A 13,064-nucleotide genomic window follows, 5' to 3' on the forward strand; every position below is an offset into this window, starting at 1 on the left:
ACCCAAATAGTGGAAGAAAACATTCATAAATTTAAAGAGAAATTTAACACAAATCAAAAGTGTCTGTCAGTCTTGGTCAGCTGAAAAATTGTCAACATAAATTAACTAATGCCTTTTCTTTTCTTTTTTAGTATATTTGTGTGGAGATGTTTGTAAAACAAACAACAAAAAACCCTGGAGAAAGGCATGCTAACACTGTACTTCAGAGGCCGGGGTCAGGTGCCTCCTTACCTTTTCAAGTGCTTGGAAATGATTGATGTAAGAGGATGCAGTCACAATTGTGTTCTATGGACGCAGTCGACCTGAAATTTGCAAAACTGATAAATCCCAAGAAGGAAAACCAAAATTAAGACTTTGGTGGCCCCATTCCTAAAGACTAAAATCACACACACACACACACACTCTTGTCTGATAATGTAGCCCACTGACAAAATTTTAAGTCTCAGTTGCCCTAATAATTACATAGCTTTATTTTGCATTGCAATTTCTTAAAAGTCTATGTTTTATGTCATTTTCACACATTTTAGAAATGTTCACCTTTTTCAAAAATCACTATCTTGAACAAGATTAATTCTAAGTTATATGCACTGGGATAAGAGAAATGCTAAAAGTACAGTTTTCCACTAAAGCTAAACACTTTCAAAAACCAAATGAGCCATGTACAAAAAAAAGTTGAAAATGTTAATTTTTTAATGTTTTATTTGCAGAGTTTTATATCCATAAAGTGCCTTTGAAAGTTTTTAGTCATGTGGGCTACTCTCACCTCCCACAAATACCTGCTTTCTACATATGGTGCTATAACTTTAAAACTGAGGGCTAACCAAACACCCCTAGCAGATATGTAGTTTCTCATTCCTATCCTTTTATTTTTTGCAAAATTTGTAATGGGCTGACAGAAGTCATCTGCTTTAGAAATATTGGATACAGATGAGCTAAAAGTGCAGCAGGGGTAGAGTGGGAGGGTGGTTGACTGAGATTCTCACTAAGCAGGCAAGACCACAAATCACATTTTTCAATACTTTTAGACACAAAAAAAGCCTGCCTCAAAGGCACAAGATGATGGACAATTACATTCTAGTCTAGGCTTTGGTGATAGTTAAGTGTCCATTAAATTCTCTGCCTCAATTTCCTGAGTGATCATAGCAAAGGTTGAACTGAATCTCACTCTTCCCCATATCCCCATTCTGTCCTTCCTCATTTCCCACCTCTCAAAATTAGCAGGCAGCCTTCAGTTAGAGTTGTTGGCTTTTTGTCCATTGTGTTGCTTCAGGAAGAGATCAGAACCAAAAATCCCTGTGTGACAAATTTCTAAGCCCCAAGGTATTTGACACAACTTAGGCTTGGTTAATTAAAAAAAGAAAAAAAAAACCTTAAATTGCCTGTCATCTTTCTAAAATGAGTTTTGCTTAAAAGATTTTCTCCCCAAAACACACCATCTAAGATTATATTGTAATACATTACTAGCAAAATAAACCAGTTAGTAACAGATCACAGGGCACCTAACCCAGTGTCTGGCCAGAAAAAGGGCACTTAATAAATATCTGTTGACTCCAGGAGGTAGGGCAATGAATTTTAAAGAGAGAAAGAAGGCATAGTAAGAACATGGTCTTGACTGGTAGTATTGACAATATGTGCTAGCTAGTCCTTTATACTTTTACTGAAGTTAAACTACTGAAATTTAAGCACTATTGGCTATTTTATCATCTTTAGACAAAAATAGCAAAATGAAATATCATCAAATAAGGAATAAAGATTCCAACATCACAAGTGCTTCAGCATTCTCAAAGAAATACATCACTCATTAAGCTATTTTTCTATGCCAAATTTATAAATGCCTTATGTTAATATACAATTAGTTTGTCAGATCCACGAGTCCCTATGCAGTCTTCACTAGAGTTTAATTTTTCTCCCCTGTATTAATAATGTAACCATATTGGCTGGTGATGATGGGTGATCACCACATTTGCCTATGTTGTTCTACTGTTGGCCTTTCATATTGATTATACCTTAAATAGAAATAAACATGTGAAAATACAATGAACTGATCAATGGTGATATGTGAATACTATATTTAAGAGCAATAGTGTCTGTGTGTGTGTGTCAGGAAAACAATATATAATTTGTATTTATATGGTATGATTTTCTGTATAAATCTTGCACTGTATCTTAATGTAAATTAAAATATTGGCGCATGAATTTATTTTTCAATTGTTTAAAGTATTTAAAACACACTTTTAAAACATTTTTGTTATGTCAAATAAATTTGATTACATACACATTTTCAATGTTGACTTTTGTTGTCAACAATTTGACAGATCCATGTTTTAAATTTAAGAGGGAATCTGTACATAGTGTAAAAAAAAATCTAGAGGCAAAGTACTACATGGAGTCATAAGGGTCAGATGAGAATGTAGGGGTTTGGGGCATTATCCTCATTCTATAGGTGAGCTATCAGGCTCAGGGACCAAATGACTCACTTCCTAAGTCATATTGCTAGTATCAGAGGTACGATTCACACTCAAGTCCATTCTGCATCCATCTGCAGTACCTTTCTACTCTAGCGGGACCTCTATGGCATATCTAAAAACATAATGGACATTGATCTTTTAGGAGTTGGGCTATGAGCTTTAACAAAAGCTAAGAAGTGAACAAAATTTCCATTTAATTGTTAAAGTAAATAGTAGATGGAATTCTCAAGTTTCTAGACACCAGGGCCTCAGCCCTAAAATGCTATTTAAAAACAGAACAACCTTTGAATAATCTATTTAATTTCACAAAAACAAAACACCAAAAAGATTTTAAGTCTCTAAGCTTTATTGATACTTGGTTGGTTTTACATTTCACAATGCATTCCACAGACTTAGTTCAGGTACAGCTTAAACCGCAATTGAATAAATCTTAATTTGTAATTTCTTGCATAACAATGTTTGATATTTCCAAACAACATTTTTTTTTTTGCATTAGATTCCATGGATCCCAAATGTGTGATGAAATTTAACTACAGTAGGGTTGGGCAATGAAGTGTATATGGTAGACCTTATATGGATATGAGTTGTGTTTTATGTTGAAAATGGATGGTAGTGTTCCTAGAAATATAGTTTCTTTTTCTAGCTTATGTGATTAAAGTTACTCATAGAACCATCAACTCTGAAATATCAAGCACTGTGGGGCAGCTGAAAGGTCTAAGCTTTGTGAAACACTATATATATATATATATATATATATTTATATATATTGGCAATTAATAAAACAGTAAAATCACAATACAGCTAGACTCATACCAACAAGGCAAGCTGTCTCCTCCTTGCTTTAGTGGTATGATCTCTTCTAAACATTTTATTTTAGAAAATCTGTATCATTCTACACAGACCATACACACAGAGCACAAATTGTGAAAAGGTTCTCCTGCTGGCTCCACCTGCAATACGACTTCCTGAAACATAGCAAGCCTCCCTCCAACGAAGCACAATGTACAGCTTTCTCAGATCCTTGTGAGAGCCAGGGCCTCACAAAGGATAAACAAAGATGATTACGGCTGAAGTCCAGACATAGCAGCTTACAATACTTAAGATGATGAAACATGGCAGTCAAAACAAGTATTTTTCCTCAAACACTGCGTTGCTAAAAAATAAAGATCTGTGAGACTGCTCTGCAATGTCAAGGCTCCATTCTCCCCCGACCCTCCCCATGGAATCCAAATGAAAATTCCCCCCAACGATGAATTCCCTAGTGGTGTTCATTGCTGATTTTACTCAGCTTTGCATTTCAATCCAGGAATTTTTGCTTGGATTCTACAAGTCAAAAGGGAAAAAAAAATTAGTAAAATTCTGAAGTTAAGGGTTTTTAAAGACCAATCCTTTTTGTTTTTAAATAAATGTAGTGAGAAATACATTTCATCAATATGTTAAAAGTGGCAAAACATATGCTATATTTAGCTTACTAAAACTGGGTTAACAAGCATAATGACCTTAAATATAAAAGTACAATTTAAATAACAGGAAAAATCTCCGTTTAACTGTTTTGAGAATAATCTGTCCCCCCAAATCATAAATTATTCCTCTTGTGCTCAGTATGGGCAATTTTTGCTAGGGCCTCAAAGTCAAGTGTCTTTTTATGAAAAGAAAACTGAATACTTACTTAGCCATAGCATCTTTAACATTCTTATTCACAAGTCCTAGATAATGATCAATCTGGGTCTGCAAACACAAGGTAAAAATGGTTGACCAATATAATTAGTATTGTTAAAAAACTTAAAGATAAACGATGCTTAAGAAATCATTTTATTAAAGTTATTTCATCATTTGAGAACTCACCTGATGCCTTTCATAAATAACAGGAACACTGAAGAGTGAAATCAGAGCTGTAATAGAGAAAAAGAATTTTAAGCCCATATCTGGAATACTTAGTGACAGCTGAATCACAAAAACTTCCAAACTGACAAGTCTAAATATAACTTGCCAGGGATTCTCTGTGAATGCTGAAGGGTCTTCTGGAGAGAAGCTCTTTCCATGTGAGCACTTGATAGAGACCCCCACCCCCACCCCCAGAATGGATACAAGGAAAGAATTACAATTACAAGTTCAAGTACCCTACTATATGCTCTTCATTCATTCATAATTTTCTGGGTTATGCTCCATGCTAGATGCTGAAGAGGCCCTTGCCCAAGAGAGCTTAGAGACTACTACATGGAAACTACACATACACAAAAATTTAAGAAAAATAAATACAGCATGATTTTGGGGAGGAAGTCCAATTAAGAAGCTATTCCAGTGGTGAGGGCTTCTCCAGGTCTAGTAACTGTGGAAATGAGAAAAAGGAAATGGATGCTGCAGTAAATGCAACAAGACCTGGCAAACAATTGGGGCAGTGTAGAGTCAGAAACGACACCAAAATCTGATAATGACCAGAAGGATCGTGGCACCCTCAAGAGAAACAAGACAGTTTGGAGGAGGTGTCTAAGACATCTAGCGGAGAGCCACATCCAAGAGCAGAGGGTGATATGGGACTAACAAGTCAAGAGAGACAGAGCTAGATGTATAGGGCTAGGAGTCTCTTGAATAAGAATGAAAACTCTAGTCATGGAAGCTGAAGGAATCACCAAGAGAAACACCCCCACAAGTTGTGGGTGATGCCCAGAGGGCATGGCTAACCAGGCCAGTGGTGTCACAAAAACTCAATAAGAAGACAATATCCAGAAGAGGGTTGTCAAAAGATTAAAAAAAAAAAAAAACTAAAGAGCGTAAGAAAGATGAGAACTGAGAAAAGGCCTTTGTATGTGACAGAGAGCTGCTAACTTTGGAAATAATAGCATTTATAAAGCATTTAAAAGCTACAAAACACTTTATAAATACAGAGTTTCAGCTAAATGATAAAGCTAAAAGGGTTGAAAAATGAAAGAAGTATAGGGAACAAGAGTTGAGAGCTTTTTGTAGGAACTTGTTTATGAAAGGCTAGGAAGATCCAACATAAGAGCTGGAGGGGGGTGGTAGAATCACGTTTTTTGTTTGTTTGTTTGTTTTGTTTTGAAGGATGAGGGAGACCTAGGTAAGGAGTAGGGAAGGATCTTTCAATCTCTTATGTCTCTGTCTGTCTCTCATTTTGTGATGCCAGGTAGGAAAGAAAAATAAACAGGGCAAAAGGCCTCTGTTTTCTCTGTGCAATATGAATCAAAGACCTCTGCTGAGAAGGAAATATTTTTCAGTCAAAGGATATTTGTTTTTTGGTGGATTTTATTAAGGGAAAAGGAGAAAATTTTAGAGTTTGTCGGTAAAGGGACTCTTAGTGGTCAAGTTGGACCACTATTGTTTATATAAAAATCTAAGCCAAAAGTGATTTTTTGGGACTTTAAAAGAAACATATGTAACACCTAAAAATTTAAGTTCCCTGGACAACAGTGTTTACCTTTTCTCCAATAATTAATTAATTGTAATTATTTTCCCCAAATAATTTTACAAACTTACCCAATATCAGTAGTGTCAGGCCATTAAACAAGGCACCCACATAGGTAAATATCCACATCAATACTGCAAACTATAAATGAAAAACAAAAACAACAAGGCATAAAAGCAGTGCAAAAATCCAATAGTCATTCTTTCATGAATTAAAACCTTCTAAAACAATTTTTCCTATGCCAGAGACTTCAAGAAGCATTTTTTTTAAACCTCATTTAAAAATTATCTTTAACCTAGTTTGAAACATGCTCAACTGGCATATAGGAGAAATTTTTGTTTTTTTAGATTTTTCACGGCAATGGGGTTAAGTGGCTTGCCCAAGGCCACACGGCTAGGTAATTATTAAGTGTCTGAGGCCGGATTTGAACTCAGGTACTCCTGACTCCAAGGCCAGGGCTCTATCCGTTGCACCACCTAGCTGCCCCCATATAGAAGACATTTTTAAGGAGATATGGAAGTCTGCTTACAATTTAAGCTGTTTTCTCTTAGCACCTCAGCTTCAGAGTACTACCCATGTATTCCATGCACCTCGGAAGACAAAACTAACATTTTTACCCTCAATCTCAATTTATTTATTTATTTATTATTATTGATATTTTTTAGAAATGGTACCATCAGTCTTTACTACTAAATTATCAGTAGTATTTTCAATTCCATAAATATTTATTAATTCCAACTATGTGCCATTCTGTGCTGGGGACAGTCTCTGTCCTGGAGGAGTTCACAATCCTATACTAGGGGAAGATAACACAAACAAGGACTGGAGCCAGAACCAAGTCCAGTCATCAATAGAAAAGGAATAGACCACCAGAAAGTTCTGAGCCCTCTATTCTTGGCAGGAGCTCCAAATTGAGAGTAGACTAGGGGTGTAGAGAAGGTAGAGAGTATTCAAAACTGAAGCAATATAACAGAGGGGAGATTTCAGGTAACCAGCTTATCCTGGGGATGGCATGTTGATAGAGGAATTGAAATCAAGCAGAGAGAAATATTTTCCTCTATTTTCTACTGTCACCCTAAAATAATTTAACCACTCTTAAAAGGTATTTTTAAGCTTCACCATGACCTGATATTATGTTAGGGATAAAACTACAAAGAATGAAACCATCTCTAGTCTCTCCCTATTCCAATCCAGCCTATATATTTTGTATAAGATTAATAATTCCAATCCACAGCTCCAATCAATCAATTCTCAATTCTTTTAACATCTCCTTACTGTCAACCTTAAAGATTGCAAATGCCTGTCTTGTGTGTCCTGAAAAAAAAATTTTTACTTGACCCTTCCATCCCTGCCAATCACCATCTTATTTCACTTCCGCCCTTTGTTGTTCAGTTCCTCTAAAAGGCCATCTGCAATGAGTGTTTCTACTTTCTCATCTACTCTCTGCTTACTTAACCCCTTACAATCTGGTTTCTGACTTTATCAATCCACCAAAACTGTTTTCTCCAAAGTTCCTAATGATCTTTTAGGAGCCAAATCCAATGGCCTTTTCCCATTTCTCCTTTAACACTGATCACGCTCTCCTCCTCTTCAATCTAGGTTTTCAGGATGCCACTGACTCCTGGTTCTCCTCATTCTCTGACTCCTTTGATCTCTAGGTGTCCCACAGAATCCTCTTCTTTTTCCCCCATTGCCTCCTAAGAATTTAATTACCATCTCTTTGCTGAAGATTCTCAATATACCCATCCTGACTCATCTCTCTGATGCCTTTCAATATTGCATCATGAAATGGATATTCAGTACACATCTATCTGAAGCTCAACATGTTGAGAACAGAGCTCTTATCTTTCCTGCTATATAAATGCTTCTCTTCTATTTTCTTTTGATTGTAGAGAGCAACACCATCCTCCCAGTCCTTCAGGCTCACAGCCTGGGAATCAACCTGGACTCCTCACTGTCTCTTACTCCCCATAATCAATCTAGTGTTTTGCATCTCCTCTTGAATATGCTTCCTCCTCTTGGTCATCACTCCACTTTAGGACTAATGTGACAGCCTGCTCGTAGGTCTGTCCGCCTCAAGTCTACCTCAACTCCAATCCTTCAACTTAAGTGATTTTCCGAAAATGTAAGTCTGTTCACATGTCACACATACACATTCAGCTCCACCTCTTTTTCCACATGATCCAGTAGCTCCCCTACTGCTTGCAGGAGAAAATTTTAAAAATCATCTGTTTGGCTTCAAAATCCTTACTAACCTAGGTCCTTCCTACATTTCCAGTCATCTTATATCTCTTTTGTGGTTATTTAGTTGTATCTGACCCTTTGTGACCTTATTTGAGTTTTTTTTGGCAAAATTACTAGAGAGGTTGACCATTTCCTTCTCCAACTCATTCTACAGATGAGGAAACTAGAGGCCAGCAGGATTAAATGACTTGTCCAGGGTCACATAGCTAGGAAATGTCTTGAGGCTGGAATTGAACTGTCTTCCTGACTCTAGGTCCAATGCTTTATCCACTGAATCACCAGCTGCCTCATATTCTTACACCTTACTACCCGATGTACTTTTTGATCAAGTGGTGCAATTTTCAAGTCTGTTACACACACACACACACACACACACACACACACACACACACACACACACACTCAGCTCCAGGTATTCTCTCTGGCTGTCCCTGGAACCCTCTCCCCTCCTCCAAAGACTGACACCCTTGGACTTCCTTTAAAGTCACATCTAAAATTCTGCTTTCTACAGGAAACCTTCTCCAATCTCATCTTAATTCCAGTACCTTCTCTCTGTTCTTCATTTTCTATTTATTCAGTACATAAGTTTTTTTCCCCCCATATTTATTTGCAGGTTGTCTCCCTCATCAGACTGAGCTCAAGGGCAGGGTCTGGGAAAGGACTGTCTTTGCCTATTTTTGTATCCCCAGTGTTTAAAAAAGTGCCTGCTACACAGCAGAAACTTGATGAATATTGAATGACTAATGCATAATTAAAGGATGTGTGAGTATGTATGCATGTATTAGCCTTAGCCAAGAGACAGGAGTTCCAATCTAGCCTCAGACACTTTACTCTCACTAGCTGTGTGACCCCAGGAAAGTCATTTAACCCTGATTGCCTTGTATGCAGGGTCATCTCTGATCATTCTGATTCCTATCTGGACAATGGACTGATAGCTCTGTAGGAGAAAGTAAGATTGGTGACTTAGGCCAGCACCCTCTCACTCAAATCCAAATCATGTGCTTGTCATGGCATCACCTCCCTGATGTTGTGGTCTTCTTTGAGAACGAAGGACAAACATTACATACATGTGTGTGCAAGTAAGTCTGTACATATATAGGTGTATAAAAATTATTTTTATTTTTTGAATATCTCAATAACATTTTAAAGATTATTTTCATTTATTCATCAACTATTTCCCAATGGCATGTAAAAAAACTCAATTTTAAAATTTTGAGTTCCAAACTCTCTCTTCCCTCCCTCCCTCCCCTCCATCCCTCCCTAGTCCCTCCCCTGGTTTACACCTGACGCCATTACTACATGGCTGGTCATTCACTCCTGTTTCCCCCAGAACTCCTAGTTGATAAGAAATTAATAAGATCCTGCTCTGGGTCAGGCCCCTGGACTAGGCAATGATGCTGTAAAGGCCCAGCTCTCAAGGACCTTACATTCCATAGAAGACAACACACTTGTGTGTGTGTGTGTGTGTGTGTGTGTATGTATACACACATATTCTTATAGATAGATATACATACAGGTGCACATTACAAAATAAATATGCTAGAAACAGATACGAGTTTTGCACTGTTTATATCTGAAGGTCCTGGTGTAGCAAGGTAAGCTGTGTGAACCTAATCTAAGAAAGCTGGACCATTATTACAGGATCATTTCAGGCTAGAAAGAACTTCAACACTTGTTTTCAGATAAGGAAACTGAAACCAAGATAGATTGAGCAACTGATCCAAGGTCACAAAGATAGTTTAATTGGAAGGATTTCCTTTCCTATTCCTATTCCTCATCCTTTTCTTTCAGCTTAGCAGACCACACACAGCATGAGCAAAAGTTAATGAGACTCATCATCTCTTGACCCAACTTATCTTCCTTTGTTTCCCAACAATTTTTCCTACATTTATATTCAATAACTCTAGTCATTTATCTAATGCTTTAAAGTTTGCAAAATACTTTACATAACTTTTCTCATTTGAGTCACCTAACAATCCTGTGAAGTAGGTATTACAGAAATAATTACCCACATTTCACAGATAGAAAACAAATTGGGAGAGGCCATCTGTAAAATAAGAAGATTAAACTAAACGAGCACCAAGGTTCCATCTTGCCCTAAATATTATTTTAACTGTCTTGTCCAATCGCTTCATCATACTGTGAAGAAAACCAGCAAAGGCTATCAAACTAGAAAGCTTGGAAAACACTATGAGACTTAAGATAGGCAATATATCTATGACTGAAGAACTAATCTAAGTTTGGACAAGTTTGGCCAAAGGAACTCATTAAAATACAAAGATCAGCAGTTCTAACATCTGGGATTTGTGATCTTGCTTTTTAAAATTTTAGTAACCACAGGTCAATAGTAACTAGCTTTCTGATCCATAGTCATGAAAAACTGCTCTAAATCACTACTTATTAGAGAAATGCAAATTAAAGCATCTCTGAGGTACCTTACACCTCTCAGACTGGCCAATATGACCAGTAAGGACAATGATCAATGTTGGAAGGGATGTGGGAAATCTGGGACACTAATGCATTGTTGGTGGAGCTGTGAACTCATCCAACCTTTCTGGAGAGCAATTTAGAATTACGCCAAAAGGGCAATAAAAATGTGCATACCCTTTGGTCTAGCATTACCCCTACTGGTTCTATACCCTGAAGAGATCATGAAAAAAGGTAAAAACATCACTTGTTCAAAAATATTCATAGCAGCCCCGTTTGTGATGGCAAAGAATTGTAAATTGAGTGAATGTTCATCAATTGGGGAATGGCTGAACAAATTGTGATAATATATATATATATATCTATATCTATATATATACACACACATATATGTATGTATGTATGTATGTTATGGAACACTACTGTTCTATTAGAAACCAGGAGGGATGGGAATGCAGAGAAGCCTGGAAGGATTTGCATGAACTGATGCTGAGTGAGATGAGAAGAAACAGAAGAATATTGTACACCCTTAACAGCAACATGGGAGTGATGATCAATCTTAATGGACTTACTCATTCCATCAGTGCAACAATCAGATACAATTTTGGGGTAAATGCTGGAGAATACCATCCATTCAGTGTGAGAATTTCAATGTAAAACAGAGTATGACTTAATGATTTGCTAATTGCCTAGTTTTAAGAAACTGATGGAGAAAATATTAAAATGCAGATTGAACTAAAAAAAAAACTGGCTTCCTTGAAAATTACATATTTTATGCATTTTAAAAACATTCTGAAAAGGTGTGCTGAGACTCCACCAGACCCCCTCCAGGGTCCAGGGCTCAAACCCCTGGCACAGATGGAGGGAGTAATCCAGCTAGTACAAACACAGAAAGCTGATATGTACATAGGAAACATGTCAAACAGTTTAAAATGTTCAATGAAACCAGAATTCATAACACTGGGCTGTAAATTTCTATTTAATGCAAAGAACCTGCCAACAACTAGATCCATTTAATAATAGCATAGCCATGACAAGTCAAGAAAATGCCAAAAAACTAACAGCTACACAGGTCAAAAATTGGCCTAGATGATAAGAATCTTTTCAACTTTTAGATTTTATGATTCTATTAATATTCTGGTAGTCATCATGACACTGTCTTCTTTTTATTACATTTCAATTTTGCTTCCCATGGTCCATTCAAAAGTTTCCAAACATCTAGCCACTGTTTTTGCCATATAAGTCACTCACCATACCAGTGTAAAGCACTCTATGGTCACAATACAGAAGGACTTTTTCTACTGATTTAAGGTTTTACAGTTCAAAGAGTCACCACATCATCATAGCCCTATATTAATAGGGGGGAAAAAGGGAGAGAATACATACAACTCAACAACCCAACCCCTGAATCTGTATGGTTATCTGAAAAAAAGCTGATAACTTTAAACAATCTTGTATTCTGCTATTCATTCTGGATCTGAAAAGTGACTTCAGGAGTTAGAGCCAACTCCTGTAACTGACTGAATTGAATGCGGGGTTGAATATCAGAACTTAAAAGTTCTCTCTCACTTAGTCAAGTAGTGGTCAAGAAATGAAATGTTGTCCTGGAAAGATTTCTCTCCTGGCTCCAGGCAGTACCTGCTTCCCTTCCCCCATAAATAGCTACACAAGCTAAAAATACATCACACCCTCAGTGGGTCTGCCGAGCTGCCACAAATCTGTGTGTGTCTATCATTACATAGACGCTCACTGGGAGAGGCAACTGACCCTCAACATGGGTGAGAGGTCACTTTAGCCTTTGTTTATAAGCACATCATACACTGAATAAGTGTTTAGCCTCACTATAGCAATTTAAAAATTAAATCATTAAGGAACTCAAAGATGAGATCTTACTGTAACCCACAAGAAGGGAATCCCAAGATTTCACAGCTGGACCACTCTCAGGCAGAAAGGCCCTCCTGAAAAGCCAGGGCTTCCATATACAACATGAAGGACAGAAAGAGGATTGCTGATCCAATCTCAAAAGTTCTGCCAGGGTTTTTTTTTTTTCTCTTTTTTGAAGAGAAAGGAGATGGGAAGGGAGGTGGCTCAGAAAATGGGACCAAGAAGTCTTTTTCTAACATAACAGCTGATTTGTTCATACAGCATCTACCCTTTCTCACATCATTATTAAATATAAAGATAAATATCTGTGGGTGGAGGAAAAAAATCAATTTTTCATAAGCATTTTTCTTTTTTTTTTTTTTTGCAAGGCAAACATGGTTAAGTGGCTTGCTCAAGGCCACACAGCTAGGTAATTATTAAGTGTCTGAGTTTGAACTCAGGTACTCCTGACTCCAGGGCTGGTGCTTTATCCACTACACACCTAGCCGCCCCTCATAACCACTTTTCAAGGCAACTATGCAACCTCTTAAATCAAGATGCACTTTGGGGTGTGCTGCAGCCACCATCTGTTTCTGTGACAGTTTTCTGAGGTTTTTCAGCTTAACAGAACTCACGAGAGG

At 37.2% G+C, this 13,064-nt stretch overlaps 2 protein-coding genes across 6 annotated transcripts in view; one reads left to right on the forward strand and one right to left on the reverse strand.

Annotated features, from left to right (window-relative positions):
- Positions 1-2,196, forward strand: part of EML6 (EMAP like 6) — a 286,159-nt gene extending 283,963 nt beyond the window's left edge. Inside the window, exon 41 of the mRNA XM_074206262.1 lies at positions 132-2,196. Within this exon, the coding sequence (XP_074062363.1) occupies positions 132-156 (25 nt within the window). The 3' untranslated portion in view covers positions 157-2,196. The remainder of the gene's footprint in view (positions 1-131) is intronic.
- Positions 2,197-2,793: 597 nt separating this feature from the next.
- The window catches only part of RTN4 (reticulon 4), a 140,231-nt gene continuing 129,960 nt past the window's right edge, over positions 2,794-13,064 (reverse strand). For all 5 annotated transcript variants that reach the window (XM_074206293.1, XM_074206283.1, XM_074206275.1 and 2 more), the window contains 4 exons: positions 5,961-6,030; positions 4,314-4,360; positions 4,138-4,196; positions 2,794-3,791 (listed from right to left, as the gene is read on the reverse strand). In XM_074206293.1, the coding sequence (XP_074062394.1) occupies positions 3,749-3,791; positions 4,138-4,196; positions 4,314-4,360; positions 5,961-6,030 (219 nt within the window). In that variant the 3' untranslated portion in view covers positions 2,794-3,748. The remainder of the gene's footprint in view (positions 3,792-4,137; positions 4,197-4,313; positions 4,361-5,960; positions 6,031-13,064) is intronic.

Source organism: Macrotis lagotis, chromosome 1, assembly GCF_037893015.1.
Source record: "Macrotis lagotis isolate mMagLag1 chromosome 1, bilby.v1.9.chrom.fasta, whole genome shotgun sequence".
NCBI lineage: Eukaryota > Metazoa > Chordata > Mammalia > Peramelemorphia > Peramelidae > Macrotis > Macrotis lagotis.